Source organism: Melozone crissalis, unplaced genomic scaffold, assembly GCF_028551555.1.
Source record: "Melozone crissalis strain CALT ecotype California unplaced genomic scaffold, PUWL_Pcris_2 ptg000039l_1, whole genome shotgun sequence".
Classification (NCBI taxonomy): domain Eukaryota; kingdom Metazoa; phylum Chordata; class Aves; order Passeriformes; family Passerellidae; genus Melozone; species Melozone crissalis.
In genome coordinates, this window is record NW_026535817.1 from 7,575,227 (window position 1) to 7,592,530 (window position 17,304).

At 42.6% G+C, this 17,304-nt stretch overlaps 1 protein-coding gene across 9 annotated transcripts in view; it reads right to left on the reverse strand.

The window, feature by feature from the left end:
• BLTP1 (bridge-like lipid transfer protein family member 1) overlaps window positions 1–16,927 on the reverse strand; it is an 87,623-nt gene extending 70,696 nt beyond the window's left edge. For all 9 annotated transcript variants that reach the window (XM_054283742.1, XM_054283743.1, XM_054283748.1 and 6 more), the window contains exons 1-7: window positions 16,844–16,927; window positions 9,271–9,400; window positions 6,565–6,681; window positions 5,088–5,166; window positions 4,718–4,782; window positions 1,434–1,620; window positions 276–357 (exon numbers count right to left, since the gene is read on the reverse strand). In XM_054283742.1, the coding sequence (XP_054139717.1) occupies window positions 276–357; window positions 1,434–1,620; window positions 4,718–4,782; window positions 5,088–5,166; window positions 6,565–6,681; window positions 9,271–9,367 (627 nt within the window). In that variant the 5' untranslated portion in view covers window positions 9,368–9,400; window positions 16,844–16,927. The remainder of the gene's footprint in view (window positions 1–275; window positions 358–1,433; window positions 1,621–4,717; window positions 4,783–5,087; window positions 5,167–6,564; window positions 6,682–9,270; window positions 9,401–16,843) is intronic.
• Between the last annotated feature and the right edge of the window lie 377 nt (window positions 16,928–17,304).

Genomic DNA, 17,304 nt, shown 5'->3' on the forward strand with positions numbered 1-17,304 from the left:
ACACATCCCACAGCGTACAACACCCACAATTTCATTACTTGTGACAGTCTGGAAATCATTACTAAGACTAAGGCATGAGTATTTCCCAGAAGTTAGAACATAGCTGTATTTCCACCAGCACCAGCAGGATTTGTGACTGGTCAGAGGAGTGTCGATGATGTAACTTGAACTTTTTTAAAAGCATAAATGCAAAGAAAAACTTTGAATAGAATGTGTAAGAAAAATGAATGGCAAATACTGATAAATAGTTTCCTTGTAAGGGTCTTTATACTCACCGTGCTCACATTGACTTTAATGACTGGAATAAGTGATCTCCATGAAGAAGAGGGGTCTTGAGATTCTGTTTTTACTTTAACACTAAATTAAAAAAAAAAAAAAAAAAGAAAAAAAAGGGGGTTATTACTTTGCTTTTTCTGCAGAAGGACCAAGCAAATTTTTCTTCTAAAGGTCTTCAGGACACAGATCTTGGGGAACACTCCTTCCCCAGGAGGGTGCAAGACAACTTGCACCAAGCCTGAGAGAACAGCAGGAAGCACACGGAGCTGCACCTTGGTGCTGACATAGGTAAGAAACAAGCATGCCTTGTTTAACTCAGAGCAGTACTTAAATAAATCTTCCTCAGAGGATCTTGGCCTGTTCTAAATACTCCTGTTGAGGCATGGGATTTTTCATTTCCCAAGACACATCCTCCTCAAAGGCGATAGAAATCCTTCTTGTGCCTGTCAATAAGAGCTTGAGATAAAAACACAGTGAGACTGGCTGGGAGGCAGAGCCCTTACTCAAACTCAGGAGCGCCACAGCCTCCTGCAGCTGCCCACTCTGAAATTCAGCAACTGGCCAGCAGCAGTGGCAGGACTCAGTTCTCATTAGATCCTCTCTGCTCCTGACAGTGAGTCAGCCTGCTGAGGTCCTGCCCAAACAGAGGCTGATTATTGAACATCTGACTGCACCACACATAAGCCAGATAAAACTCCTTATATTTCCACTCCATATTTTCTGGGGTACCCCAAAAAGAGGAATTAACAGAAGACAGTTTGTGTAGCTGTACACAAGACCATAGAGATCCTCACATTTTGCCTATTCAATGTCTTGAGCAGCTGTTACTTCTACTGAGCAAAACCATTATTATTCTGCCAGCATAATCCTCTTCAACACATGCTTCCTCTCCACCCTATTTCAAACAGATTTTTCAGCCTGTCTCTGATCATTAAACAAGAGTGCTTGGTTTGTTTGGCTGTGTTTTTTAATTATTACTGGTAGGAAATCTGAGGAAAGGGAAAAGATGCAGACTGTCAGGCTTGTCAGTGCAATTTCTCTCAGTTGTGCTTCCCTCATCTGGCCTCCAGAGCACACGTTAACAAAACATTCCCCAATTAGTTCAGCACTTTGCAGAACAAAGCATCAACAAAACAGCAAAATTAATAATTATTTACCTTTCAAGATTGGTGTGTGTTCTCTGCCTCCCATTCACTTGTGCTCTCTCATCATCTTTCTTTGCTGGAATTATTGTGGGATCCAAGCCAAACAGCTCTTGAAGTTGTCCATAAAGCTCAGAGCGGTTGTACACGTGAAATTCAAAGTCATTCACCATAATATACAGTCGAGTTTCTGCCTTTGGATCTAACCAAAGAGTAGGAAAAGAGCTTCTAATTCTATCTCAACATTCCCTTGGAATATTTACAGTTTCCCAAAAATGCACATTTTGCAAAACCAATCCACACAGTACTGAACAGCTGCTGAAGTACATATTAAAAAGCAGTAAAAAATTCCACAAAATAATTACAGCTTTCTAAGCAAATCAGTAAAACTTGGCAAATAAGACAGCTGCATACAAAATATTAAATCTGAAAGGCATTTCACCCCTAGGTCCCAGTCCAAAAATAAATCCAGACCAAAACTGCACAAAACGGTAAATGAAGTTTTTCAGTCTCACGTATAAAAACAAACAAACCTCTCTCTTGATGCATAGAACAGAAGCCTCAGCAAAAATTTCTGCTTTTTAGCACAGATATCACTGAGAGCAACTCAATCTCAAAACACAAAAGGTTTTCTAGCCAAGCTCCCTGGTACAGCATGCCTGAAGTGGGAAAAAGCTTTCTTTCACAGAGAAATTATTAAGATGAAGAACTAACCAGATCATGCTCATTTGGCGCAATCAGTCAACACTCTCACAATTTTAAGATTTCAACTGTTATATCAGCTTGGCTCTCTGATCCTTAAAACCTGTTTTAACATCTGCTGATCATATAGAGAGCTGATTGTGACATACTTTGACATACTTTCGCCTCAGAAAGTGTGACCTAATTATGCAGTTAATGTGAGGGAAAAGCTCGCACCACTTCCCCCTAATTACCCAGTTGAAAGAGTGCCCATTACACATTGACTCAAGAGACCTGAGCTGCTCTAAAAACCTCATCTGGTCTTGCTAAGTCAAACAGACTTCAGGCAGCTGAAGAATCAATGGTTATTACAGCAGTCCCCCAGCTGTAACTCAGGGGGTACAAACTCAAGGCAGCATTTCCCAAAACACAAGAAACTAAAACTCGGAGCAAACATTTGTGGTCAGGGTCAAAAGAAGGAATGCAGATGCCCAAGAGCCAAGGTTTAGAGACATCTATTTGATTAAATGCACCCAATTTGATAAAAAACTCATCTGTCCCTCAAAATCACTCATCTCTGCAACACTGTCCCAACTTTTCCCCCATCACACCTCAAGTACCAGAAATTCCCATATAATTATAAAAATAAATATACATAGAAAGTAAGTTTCCAGAGCCCACTGACATCACAGGTTTCTTGAAGAGGAGACAGAAAAGTTAATGAGCCAGCTTCAGTTCCTTCCTGTTTTCAGAAAAGCACCATCAAATCCATTTGTTGCCAACCTTAAATTGCATCAATAAGTCAGGCAAAGAATGACATGGACAAAGATTGGGACACACAATTGATCACCCAGAAGATCTGAGCAGCATCAAGAAGACAAATAAATGTAATTTTTCAATTCCTGGATGCAAGCATTAGACTTGATTTACTAAATGAAATCATATGTACCAATTCATTTATTTATTTAAAGGGGATTTAAAGAGACATGTATCTCTTTTTCCTAACAGCAAAATAAGGTTTGACCTCCACACGTCAATTTGGTTGCTAAAACACTTTTGGAAAAGAAGCAAAAAGGGGTAAGGAAAAAGAGACAAAGCAAATCTGAATGTTATGATACTAAATTATTCAAAGCAGCATTTATGTTGGCTATGTACAAGTAACTACCAGATTGTTTCACAATGTGAAAATTGCTAATGGGCTGTGGCACCTGAGCCAAGTCATTGGGGTGTGCCCTATCCACAACACAATCCTCCAGCTTTTGTTCCTAAACCAATTCTGTTTCCCAAGTATACACAAAACCTCAAGAGCATTTTAGTCATGTCACTTTTTTTGTCAGACCTGGACACCTCTCACTTCTGTGGTTATTTGGATTATTTGTCCACTAATCACCTGGCCTTAAATGCCAGCAGCAAACATTAAAGCCAAGCAAAAAAATGCCACCATAGAGGACAGGCAACCATCTCCACTGCATTAAATTCAACTCATTTTTCATTCTCTGAGCCACCAGAGAAATGGGTTTTAACTAGCAGATGAAGACAGTCCTATGAAAACCCATTGGACAGTAACAGGTTTGGCAAAATCTAATTAACTCTAAGACTAGGGTCCACTTGTTCAATGACTTTTTTACTGCAGAGTGAATTTGAATTGTGCCCTACTACCTCAGAGGGTGAGCAGTGCCTCAGTAAATAGAAATGAGCAGCTCTTCCAAGCTCCTATCACTGCCCAGAGTGGAGTCTCATATTCACCTGACTGATTCTGCATGCAGCACTGCCGCCACTGCTGAGCTGTACAGACACAGCAACAGCTCCATGAGCCTGCTGACAACTCTGAGAGGCTTCACACCAGCAGAAGCCACTTCCAAAGGCAAAGTGGGGAAAAAAACCCTGTAAAGTTCAATGACGCTCCCAAATAGTGTACTCAGCTGTAGATAGCTGACATTTCCAGACCTCCTTGAATGAGCAATGGAGCTGTGATGGCTCCAAAAAGTCAAGAGAAGCAGGACCTGAGTCTCATCCAACAAGATTCTAATCCTATAAACGATTAAGCACACAGCCCTAGGCTACTTATGCTTTCTCTCTGTTTTCTGCAGAATTAATTAGAATTAATCTCTTGCATCTGTGTTAATCATCCATCTTCAGCCAGAGATAAGGAAGAAAAATGAATTTTTTTATACTTCCTCCCTTCTGTAGCCACAGATGTCATCTAGACACAGGCTTGTCAAATACTAAAGGACATCCCCTACCATAACACTTGAGCTAAAATACTGAAAGCACAACACTCACTGAAACTCAAACTAAAATCACTTGCAGAACATGAGACATCTCTATTCATCATAGCTACCAACTGCAATACAGAGACAATTATGCCTGGACTGCAGCTAATGAAGGCCACTATTAAGATTAATGGTTTGTGTCAGGAAGGGTTCATATCCTCGATAATGAATCCTGTATTTATTGCATCAACTCTGCAACCAGTGAACAAATCCATACCTTCTGAGCATCACAGTACTTCAGGTACATATTAACAAAGCAATTGCATGCCTATGATTGTGCAAAGGAAGTGTGTTTCTGTAGGCTACCTGTAAATTTAAACTTGGAAAGCTTTTTGGGAAACCTACCATGCTGCTTCTGCTTAGGGTTGTACATCTTCCACCAGCGAAAAATGATAAATCCATCTTGAATTCTAAACCAAACAAATTGGAATAAAATAGAAGTTAAGAGAGCAACTTCACACTCCAAAGGGGTTTATTTGACAAATCTAAGATGGTAGGACAACAACCATTTTATCCAGCACTCACTTCCAAATGATAAGGCTAAGGCAGCAATTGAGCTCCCAAGTCTGTAGGAGTGTTAAATACTAGCACCAAAAGAGACAGTCCAACACTTACAAATACACTGCTCATTTGGAAAGCTACACTTTCATTTGTGCTATTTAGACCTGTATTTAAAACACTTATTTAGAAGGAGGATTCCTTTGGAAATCTGTACCTGATGGACATGTCCTCTGTGATGAAATAGATTTCACGCACCATGACTTTTCCAGACAGCACAGAAAATGAAAAGGAACCTAATCATAGGAAAAAAAAAAAAAAAAAGCTTATTACCCTAAAGCTGTTGATTTTGTGAACAGAGAGAATACAGCATTCCATGACCTGAAATGGGTTAACTGGGTATCTTGAGTTCCTTTTCTGAAGGCAAGTCAGAGATTCAGAACACAGGAGACAAAGCACACAACTAAGGGATGCTGGGTTTGGCAGCACCCAACAACACAACCAAGCCCCTGAGGTACATGAGTCACACAGAAACATCCAGGTGCCATGCAAATCTCTAAAGAATTAGAAAAGCTGTTTTGAACATTTGGAGTTTCAGGACATTGTGTGCAAGACCATAATCAGAGGAACAAAGATTCCTGATGGACTGTTTTTAAAAATTGTAAATGGCTATAAGGAGTTTGGTCCAATAATTACAACAAATTATGCTTGCAGCAGGAAGGATTAATAAGTATGAGAAGACCAGCAGGTAATGCAACAGCCCAGATTTTTGCTAAGGCTTTTCACCCCACTCACAGAAAGTACACCATAATTTAAAAAAAATAAAACAAAAAAAACCCACCACCAAAATAAACATTAAACGACTGAAACCAAGCAGTAAATCGTGGGATTTAATTAACATTACGTTCTACTTGCTGATGAGGTTCATAAAGAACACCACATATGGCCAGCCATGTCAGCTGTCCTTACTTAATGGCAATTTCACAGAGAAATTTTTATTAAAAGCCTACAGATCAAGTGCAGCAGCCAGTAAATATTTCATCTATTTCTCTCTTCCAAAAAGCTGGATTTGAATGTGGTGTGGAATTCAGTTCTTAGGTTCTTGAGGATATCAGCAACTGAATTGCAAGGGTGTCTGTGGCAGGCCAAGTGTGAGTGGGATTTTTTGGTTTGAAGTATTCACTACATTTATGAGGTATTGTTGCAGAAAAAGTCCAGAACTGAAGTCATTGCTATTCTGTGAGGCAGACAGAGGAAGGCAGAGGAGCAAGTGAAAGAAAATTAGGAGTGTGATCAGTGAGGTTGTGGGCTACAGCCCTCTGTGACTCAGCACCAGATATTTTTGTAAGTGGGTGAGTGCCCAAGTGATTTGTACTGACCTGTTTTACTGAAAAAAGTTTAAAATATTTTAATAAAAAGTTAATGGATTTTGATGCAAAATGTTCTAGCCAGTATCAATTCTACATATCATAGTCCCAGTCTGGATCTACCTGTGATTAGTTGTTCTGACAGCTTATTTAAAAAGCAAGGGCAGTGCTGGAACAGGGACTTACTGCTTGAGTCTCTGCTTTGAATCCACTGAATGTTTTCAAATCACTCTAATGAAGGAACACTTGAAGGAAAACTCGAGTTTACTTCAAGATTTTAACAAACTGGAGCAGACAAAGAGTGGCATGACATGAATCATAACTTACCAATATGGATGTAGCCATGTTTATATAATCTGTTAAGAACCAAGGTCAGAATGAGTCCAATGTTCCGGGAATTATAGTAAGTTAGGTAGATAATCCATCCACAGGACAATATTGTTGCTGTTGAAAGATTACAATGAATTAAAGCATTTTTTAAAGTACACTGACCCAGATAAAAACCTTACCTATTAGGACTATGAGGCTTAGCAGTGTTCTTCCTGCTCTCCAAAAAAATTGAAACTGATGGGGCAGTTTAATGGATGTTTTCAGAGAGATGGTGCGAGAAGGGTGTGAAGAGATGGAGGGGGAAATGGGAAGTTCAGAAAAACATAGATTCTTCACTGCTCTTCCATTCCCCAATATATCAAAAACTGTCCTTCCAGAGGACCTGCAGATGGCATCAATTATTTCATACACCACTTACCATTCTAAGAAGTCAGATTTTATAGATTGAATTGTAACATGCATTGTCCCACATGGACATTTATTTCAGAACACCCTAAAAAACCTCAACACCAAAGTCATGCTACATACCTTCCCTACTCTTCTCCAAACTGTGAGCTGTAACTTAAATTTCTAGTCTTTGATATATTATCACAGGAAACATTATCATATACAAAACCATTTCCTACAACACTGCCTCCTGAGAGAAATGCACCAGCCCTTGGGTTGGCAGAAATACCTCAACAGTTCAAGCATGGAATTTGATAGGGAAAAAAAGGAAATAGCAATCGAATGAGAAACAAGTTTTTTTTTTAAAAAATTAGGTCTGCTAGTCCCCAAAGTCATTTTCACTTGAGTTGATTAAGAGCTAGTAACCTATTTCTAATTACAAGGGTTCTCTAAGCTTCCAGAAGGACAAACCCAAAAGGAATGGCACTGCCAAGGAATGGACTAGTTTTAATTCACCTTACTGATAATTACCATTCTGTTTCACCCAAAGCAGAGCAGGGAAAACACCTGAACTTTGTAACAGAATTTTTTTATTTATGCTAAAAATTGATTTTTTTTTGGTGAAAAATATAAAGTGCAGAAACACATAGGAACCTTAACTTTGAAGAGAGCTCAGATAATTACTGAAAAAAAATATTTACAAAACCTATCTATCTGTTCTTCCACTCTTGCTTTATTTTTTTCTAAATGGATCCAGTGTGACCAAAACTCAAGAACTCAAGCAAACCAAGTCTGTGTGGGTGATCACACAGGAAAGAGCAGGGAGGGTGGGATCTACATCCCAGGAAAGAAATTGCAGCTGGCACTGAGGGCAGGCACACTCCAAGGACAGTGCTCACCTCCCCCACATTCAGGTGAGTGAGCTCCTCCCTGCTGGGGCTCTCTGGGGAGGGAGAAAGGTGGGATGACTCACACTCTGAGGGTCCACAGAGTTTAATTTGGGATTCAAGTTCAACTTGGCACTGCTGGATGGCTGCAGTCAAGAAGGTGCCCTCTCAAGGTGAAACATGCTGAGGAAAATTGGGAAACCAGTGCTCTTTCCAGTTCTGATCCATTGCCTTCAGCACTAGACTCACCTCTGCCACAAACTGTAGCCTTTCCCTTCACCAAATCCCATAAACTTCATTAATTTCATTACTATATTCTTGATTTTTAAAGCCTCTGCACTAAAACCAAGTTTTGGAAATTGCATTTCAGAAGTTTTACTGCATGTGATTTTTAGAAATGATTCCAGAAGTGAGCAATGGCTCTTTGAGGAGCATGTTCATTTCTGGAATTCATCACCTTTTACTGAGAGCAGTAGTTGGCTGTTTCAGCACTCAGGAGAGGCAAACACTGATATCTTTTTATGCTCCCTTATAGCAGGATGCCATAGGTCAGCAGATAAAAGCAAAGGAGGGAAGGCTGGTTGAAATTGCCTTAATAAACACCATTCCAATGTGTTTCTATCCCAGCCTCATAACAGGAAGCAAGGCAAAGCTTTTCAAGACAAAATTTTCACATCTATTTGCATCTGTTCCACATTTTACCATGAGCTACTACCAGTGACTTCCCCTATTTCCATCTTGACTACACTGAGAACTCTATGTTGAATACAAACTTTCCATTCCAACATTCTAGAAGTTAAACATAAACAGTAAGCACCCTCAAATAATTTACCTATGTCCTTTCTATTTCATATGGCCTATGGAAAAATAATTCCAGTATGTCTATAGCCAATAGACTTGAACTTGTCAGAAGTGAAAATGAAAAAATGAAGTTGTTGACCCTGTGTTGCCCCTCACTCCAAGTCCAAGAGTCAAGGCTGGAAAGCAGGCATTATCTAATTACCTACCTTTGGAAAAGTCTGAATTCATTGCACACTTTCAGTATTCTTACATGCACCTGAGTACAACTTCATATTTACTTGGCTGTCCTTGAGCCACTTGTTCATAGATGAATAAAAATGCCTACACCAATATAAGCAATAGCACTAGTGCTAAAGAAAAAATAAATTAGCAGACCTAAATCAGGCATGTTTACAAACCCAGCTCATCACTGCCTGAATGACAGCTTGGCTTAAAGGCTCATTGTGGCCCACAACTTAGTCAGGAAGCTGTGTCATTAAACACAATAGTCCTTAAATCATTTTCTAAATTACACCAGATGAAATGGCAGGTAGGCACATATTGGAAGTTTTTGTAGCTGACTGTCATGCTAATCCTTTGTTATGGTACCACAGAATAAATTTAACCAAGGTAGAAGAGTTAACCTTACCTACTAACAGCCACACCACGTTGGAGTCATGTTCTGTCAGGAAATCTTCCAGCTGTGTGATACTTGGGACAAAACTGTCATTTTTTCTTTGATCCATTGCTACACTGTTTTTGCACCAGCACCTATAGAACTGAAAGAACAAGGAAAACACTGCAAAACCAAAATTAATAACAAGCACAGTACAGTTTGGAATAAATGGAATATGTACCATCTTAAGTCAACCCCAGCAGTGTGTTTCACACAAATACATATGTACTTGTTTTATTCCTTCAATAACAACTTCATGATTCTCAGGTACCTCCTCTTCTACTCCAGAGCTCCAGAAACACTTGCATTCATCTGTCCTGGAACAGTTTCCTGGCACAAGACTGCCTCAAACAAACTACATATCAACAAAACACCAAAATATGCCCTCCAAATTTAGTACCCTGGATGCCCTGTACAACATACAAAAGCAAATAAATGTCTAAAACTGCTGTGGCACAGCAGTAAGTCAAAAGGCAACTGAACATACAAGTAAAAATGAGGCTGTATTAAGCTCACTAACATGCAAAAATGTAACATGAGACTAAACCCCTACCCTTGCAGAAAGAAAGACCAAAGGAGACACTTCCAGGAGTTACAGAAAATTCCCAAAACCTCCTGACCTGCTGTGTCCATAATTCTCTTTAAGGATGGGTTTGTATCATTCTGTTAAAACTGACTGTCTGGTTGATCTGTCATAGAGAACAGAAAACCAGTCCTTTGGATCTTACACATTTCTTCAAATCACCCAAAAATCACCTTGCAACTGGGTTTATATTAATTAAATGTGATTAGGAGGGAGTTGCTCAGCTCAGTAACATCTGTAATTACACAGCAGTATTTTTGTGGCATTGGTTTCATTTGCAGTCTTCTCCTTTGGATGTTATATGTCACATCTTATAGAAAAAGAAGCATTGATTCTGCTTCTTTTTTTTTATTTATTTTCTAACACCTTCCAGCTCCTGGCAGCCTGTCTTCCTGACAGTATTCACCCTCAAAAAATATGAGTAGACCTTATTCCCTTTTGTTATGAAGTCTCTGTGGGTTTCTCCATCAAGTGCTGTAAGACGTAAAACTAATATTGATGAGTCCTTAATTTTTCAGCCTAACAGCTTTGAATAATTAGTATTTGCAAATGTTAGCAGCAAATGTAGCAATTCATCTGTTTTTACCCTTTAATACTCAAACTACTCTTATTATTTTAACTGGAAGGAGTTGGGAGGGGAAAACTGCCTTTAATGCACTTGTTTCTCCTGCTGTACCTGAACCAACAGCCTGTGTTTAGAACAACAATAGCAGTACAGTCCCAAGAATAAGGGTTAATAATTTGTTCATTACCCCTTCTGCAAGAAGACACCGAATGGGGAGGAAATAGCATGAAAGCAGCAAACAATAAAAAAAAGAAACAACAAAGAAACACAATGAACCAACACCAGTTTCCAGCAGGGATGATAAAAAAGCTACCAACTTACTGCCCTACAAGGAGGAGGAATAAGAGGAATAAACATCACACAAATGCACACAGACTAAGAAAGGAGCCATTGTTTCAGAAGGGGCCTCAGAACAGCAAATGAAATTGCATAATGGCACTGTGATTTGCTTTAAGACATCCACAGTACCCTGATAAAAAAGCCACATGTCAGTTTGTAGATGGAGCAGATGATGCCTCTGCAGGCAGCCTCCAGAGCCTTTAACCCCTGAATCACAGGGAAAAGGAGAAAAAGCCAAATCAACACTTGCAGCATAAAAGGATGCAAGGACTTGCCCTCTCCCTTTCTCACCTAAGGACAACAGTGTCACTGTGCTGTGACCCAGATCACCATGGAAATGTTGTCAGTAGGTAAGGACTGTCTATCTATTGCCTCAACCACCAATATTTAATCTCATCAAGGAAGCAAGAAATTATCACAGAAAATGACATTATACTGAAACATGACTAAAATCATTAAATAGGACAGTGGCAAGACAACCTGGAGACTGAAACTATTGAATCTTGATACTTAGCTACTTAAATAAAGACAGTGTTCACCTCTTTTTTTTTTTGTCATCACTATCCATAACCATAAACTGGACGGACGTACTTGCAATTTTTTTCTGGGATGCATTTCCTACCTGCATGCAAACAAATTCAGGAATCCCCCATCACTCAGCATGTGTCAATACAACATATTTGAGCTTCAAAGAGGATCCTTTAACACCCTAGCCCACTGATTTGGGCTTTTTTCTTTCATTAGGGCAGTCTCTGCCCTTGATCAAGTTCCTGGAGGGAGGATGCTGGCAATAAAAGTGTAAGCACCCCAAGCCTGCCAGCAGCAACACCTACACTGGATGTGAGCTCTCAACACACCTCTCAGAGCAATCAGGTGTTCAATCCATTTAGGATTATTAATTACTATAGTAAAAAGCACAGACTTAAGGAGTGCACAGTGTTCACAATGTCCCTGTGCATTTATAAGGAGCAGGGGATGAAGGGGCAGAATCTGCACCATCAGGGTAACTTATGGTAACTTAGAACAGACACAATTTTCCTCTCAGGATAACTTTGAGGAAGAAATGCCATCTTTTCACAGCAGGTATTTGCTACTTAGAGTAACCAGCATTGCTTTGCACCTCCCAGCCCCTATACACTGTAACCACTGGTTTAAACCCTGGGCCTTGCAGCCTGGGCCATGCACTGTAACCACAGCTGGCAGTCCTGCAGCCCTCACTGCCCACACCCTGCTGCACTCACACTCACTCCCGTGTGCAAACTCAGCTCTGCCATCGGAGCCAACTGCTGCACTCCCCAGGAACAGTGATCCAAAGGCTGCTGAGGCTGGAATGTTCTGTCATGCTGCCTCCTGAATTCTCTGAAGCAAACCCTACAAGGAACTGCCCTTGGAATGACAAGACCCCAGGGTGTGAAGCTGGCTCTTGCCAACCATGCAAATACACAAAAGAAAATGTAACAAAGAGGAACAGAAACCCAGAAGTTCACATTTGTTTCTCTGCACTTATTTAGCATCTTTTCTCAAGGTCTGCGCTGTTCTGTGATGAACAGCTCAGTCAGCATGCTGAAATATAGTCTAAGACCATGATAAGTGTTTGAATTTATTTGCCTTTCCCCTTGCCTTATTGTTTAAGCACATTTTCACTATTCATTATGTCACTTGTGCCTCTCATTTACCACACACCACGTTAATAACTACAAAATGTATTAGCTCTCTCCTGGGAAGAGGACAGAAGAAAAGAAATATTCTGTGGCACTGAGGTGATACTCATATTTTATCTTCACAGCAGTCCTTTGGGGCATCATGTAGTTGTCTCTCTCCAAATGAGTATCTGAAGCAAGGAGAGATAAAGGCCAAATCCCTCATTTATGATGCCCAAACTGAAATACCAGAGGACTGCTTTTCAGGTTATGCACATTTGGAGCACTCAGCAGGCTCAAGGCAGGCACTGGACTGCCTTAAAGATACGAGGGCTTGATTTTACTGTGAAGCTGCACCTCATGGTCAGCCAGGCTGTCTTTATAGCAAAAATATATGCTTTACAGACTTGAAAAAGTGAATTTTAATTACTTGTGTCACACATAATCCATTCTCCACAGCACTAAAAAGAGGCAAGGGAAGTTATAATCCTGAGGGGATGTACTTCATTTTCAGCCTGCTCCCTGTGTTACAAGTCCAAACCAATTTTCACCGCAAATATTCCATCCCTAAAATGCCAAATACTCAAAAGCAGCTGCTCCTAATCTTTATAAACTCATCCCAATCACATCAGATAGGTAAACTCGTTTTAACCTCAGCCTGGCAAATGAACTCAACACCAAGAACAAACCTCTGCTTGAGCTAAGTCATGAAATATTTACAGGAGGCATGCATATATGCAAGAGCTGGCAGGAGAGAAACCAGAAATTCAGCGACCAGAGTGCAGCCACTTGGCAGGGACAGCTGCACCCACCTGGAAAAGGTCTGTCCTGCACCTACAGCTGAGCACAAAGGCAACAAATGTTTTACTCAGTGCCTGGGAACATGAGGGTGATGCAGGTCTTGAGCTGGGCGAGAAGAGGAGAAAGAACAAGAAATGTCTCTTTACCACATCCTTTGTAAAGTCATTTTCTTGGCATGTCAGAGAGAGACAGCTGAATAAAAGGGGTGTCCAAAGGTGGGGAAAAACTGGCATTTTATATTGAGAAGAAATACTTCTATATGGTCATGAAGCGGGTAGGGAAATAAAGGACATGCCAATTCTCTTATCACTGCTGGAATTCTCAGGGGGAATAAACCAGGAGTTTAAATTTGCCAGACATATCCTTCAGATCTACACAAAAATCAAGTGCTTATCAAATACATGTTAATTGGTGTTATTAGAGGTTAGCTGCCATTCCAAGGCTACTCCCAACTTCCACAGCAATTACTAATCAGTGGAGTTCCAATGACACCCAAAGTGACACATTAAATCCCCCTGGTGTCAATAAATGCATGTAGATGACATGTCTGGATGCCTCATCTCAAACAAGAAGCCATACCTAAGGCAGCTCTTTAAAGGAAAGAAAAGGTATTTTTGGCATTACCCACTCCATCACTGCCTTTCAAAGGGTCTTCAGCACGACTGCTGTGAAATGAGAGGTTTAGATAAGTAAATGATATCATAAAGGAGGCTCACAAACACAGACACAGCTCTCCTCTCAGGATATTCTCACACTGTCAGCACCCAGAGGCACATTAAACACTTCTCACAAAACAAAAAGCTGCCAACCTTGGCACCCATCCCAAAACTCTCCAGCTAGGTCAAACACTTCAAACCCATTCCAGCACAGCTTAGGAAACTCGGCTGCTCTTCAGTCAGCAAGCAAGGGAAAGAGGAAGGAAGAGAAGGAAAGTTGTTCTCAAAAAAACACCCACAAAACAGACAAAAAACTAAGTGAAGTGACAGCACCCACAGAGCAATTCTGCCACAGGGCAAATTGCATTGCTCTCATACCTGGTACCCAATTGAAATGAGCTTTGAGCTTTGTTAAGAAAACAGCAAACAATCAGGTCTATTTCCCTCCCTGCCTGCCCGTGCCTCAAGTCCCACTAGCGGTAAACTGTAAACAAAATAAACTCGAGCTTTAATTATGCTAATGAAATCCTGCTACGGCCCCAGCAGAAGCAGCTGCGCTGAAAGCAGAGCCCAGCAGAGCCACACCTGGTCGAGCCGGTGTGTGGACAGCCTTAGCCAAACACAATTTGCACTACAGTAGCTCAGCAAATAACAGGTCTACTTCAAAATTCATTAAATCAAAATAAAGCATACTCAAAGGAACGGTAAGATACAAGATAAAAATCATTCTCACAATAGCCTGCCCAATGAAGTTGAGTTTCACAGCACAAGTGGTAGCTTTTATTTATCTATTTTTAACAGTAAATGACATGAGTTTTCCCAGGAAAGAGATCAAAGACAAACTCCTGCTATGGCAACCAACACACAGTACTGCCACTGCTAGCCTAGGAATACCTGCTTGAATTGGGATGATTTTGTATTTAACTGTTTAAAATTAAAAATATACTTCTTGACCTTGCCTCCCAGACTTCTTCAAGGGGAGCTGGCTCTTTTCCTGCTTACATTGCCAAGCTTTGATGCTGCAGAGGACAAAAAAAAGGACAAAACAAAAAAAAAAGAAACCCCAAAACCCACAAACAGAAGAACCTACAGGCTTACAGCAGTAGAAATAAATAAGAATTTCCCTCATGCACACTCCTCAACTTAGAGGGAAAAATAAAAATATTGCCTTTGGGGCCTTTGTTGTTGGTTTTAACAAGGCAATAACTTTTTTTTTTCCTCCCTTTTTTGAGTACAGCACTGTACCTTTGAAATACTCTATGAAACTAAGCCATCTACTCCACACCTATGAATTCTTCCAGAAGTATGCTTCCTCTAAATTTCTCTTTTGACACATCACCACAATTTGGAGAAAGAGGAAGTCTTTGCCATAAATCACACAAAGAGTCAGTCTTGTAGCTACATACAGCATCATCCTTAAGGGAACTGCCTGTATCTTCACCTCAGCCTGGAGTCACCACAAAGATTTGGGTGCAGCAGCAAGTGCTAGAATAAGTTATGTGAGGAGATAAGCAGCGATAGGAGAAGCTATGACACGCCACAGTAACATGTGAGAACTCTGCTCGCTGCTAAGCAAAAGCATTAACTAACCTCTTGCCTATTTCCCCCAGGATGAAATGGTGCAGAAGAGCAATGGCCAAACAGCAGCTGATGCACATTTCACATGCCAAAGCTCCCTAACAGCATTCCCAAAAGGGTGAGTGACTTCAGCACGCCACAAACAAGGATAAGATCCCCTTAAATGTGTCCATACCTCCAGACAACGAGCCCAGACGATCCACGAGGAGCAAAAGCTACACATGATCACTGCCAGAATGTGCAAATTCAGGCCATGACCCTAAACAAACATCCATTCAGAGCCAACCGCCTAAGTGGACAATCAATACTGGTTTTATCAATGGCTGTTTGAGTAACCTATTAACACACTTTAACAAACAAGAGGAATACTCCCTCCTCCCCCTCCAGTTTTTCTTCTCAGTTACAAAATTTCTGGCCCCACTGTTTAGCTGCTCACTGCACATAAAAAGCAGGGGAGGGAAACCCTGCACGGCTGCAATAAAAAGAACAAGCCAGAAAAGCAGAATTACTGGATTAAGTGACACAACAGAAGAACTCACATGGCAACAACTGTGGCCTTTTGTATATTAAACCTGAGAAAGTTACACATTGCAGCAAACTGTCAACTTGGGAAGTTTTCACAAAGTTGAATGAAGGCTGTTGTGGAAATGGATCTTATGATGGGAAACCAGAGCAGACAGAGCTTGTGATTGGGACATTTGCTACATGACTACCTCCAAAACACACCTCCCCCGTATCAGCGTTATATTATGTATTATACCTGTTATGCACACGTTACATTGGTAACTGAATCGGGTTTTTTATTGATAACACAAAGTGCAAGCACCTTATCACAACGTCATTACGTATCATCACCACTACAGCTTCAGACACACCAAAAAGCAGGTGCACGTCGTGTTAAACCACCGTGCGTGTGCTAAACCCTCTCGGGACCAGAGGCACCGGCAGACATCGCCTTCCACCGCCCAGGGACCAGCACAGGGAAACTTCCCTCGCAGGCCAGACACAACCGGAGGCTGCGAGCTCCCGCCCCCGGCCTTAGAGCCGTTCTGCACGGCGTTACCGCCCGCCAAAGGGGAAACACCGAACTCCCGACTCCGGAGGGGCTTCTCCTGGCATCGCTCCCCCGCGGGGCGGCCGGCACCACGGCGGGACCGGCCCCCGGGGTCACCACACGGCCCTGCGGGGCGGAAGGACAGGCACCGGGCCTCCTCCCGTCCCGGCCCGGCGGAGCCCCGCGCCGAACCGCGGCTCCTCCCGGCGCGGGGGCGGCTGCGCGTTCCCGGCAGGCCCAGGGCGAGCGGCGGGGCCGAGCCCTGCGCGCCGGGCCCATCCCGGTGGGGAGCGGAGCGCAGCCCGGTCCCGGCTCCCCCCCCGCACTTACGCCATCGCCCTCCGCGGCTTCTCCCCCGCGGACCCGGAACCGGCGGCGGCGGCGGCAGCCGGGGCCCTCCCGCACCTCACGGTGAAGGCGCGGCCCCGCCCACGGCGCCGCCGCAGCCAACCGAGAGGCGCCGCCGGCCCGCGCGGCCAATGGCGGGGCCGTCCGCCCCCCGCGGGGGCGGGACCGAGGCGCCGCTCCGCCAATGGCGAGGGGCGGCACCGCCCCGTGTGTGTGTGCGGGGAGCCGCGCCCGCCCATCCGCGGCGCGCGCAGGCGCGGGCACAGCTGGAGGCGCCAGATGTGCGCGGGGGCCGCGGGCGTGGCCGGGGCCGGTACCTTGCGGGGCTGGCGGGCACACGGCTCCCGAATCGAAGTGTCGCCGATGGATCCTGCCCCCGGCGCGGTTGGGTGCCCGTTATGTCGGGAGAAGGGTGCCCGCCCGGCAGCGGCTGGCGGAGCGAG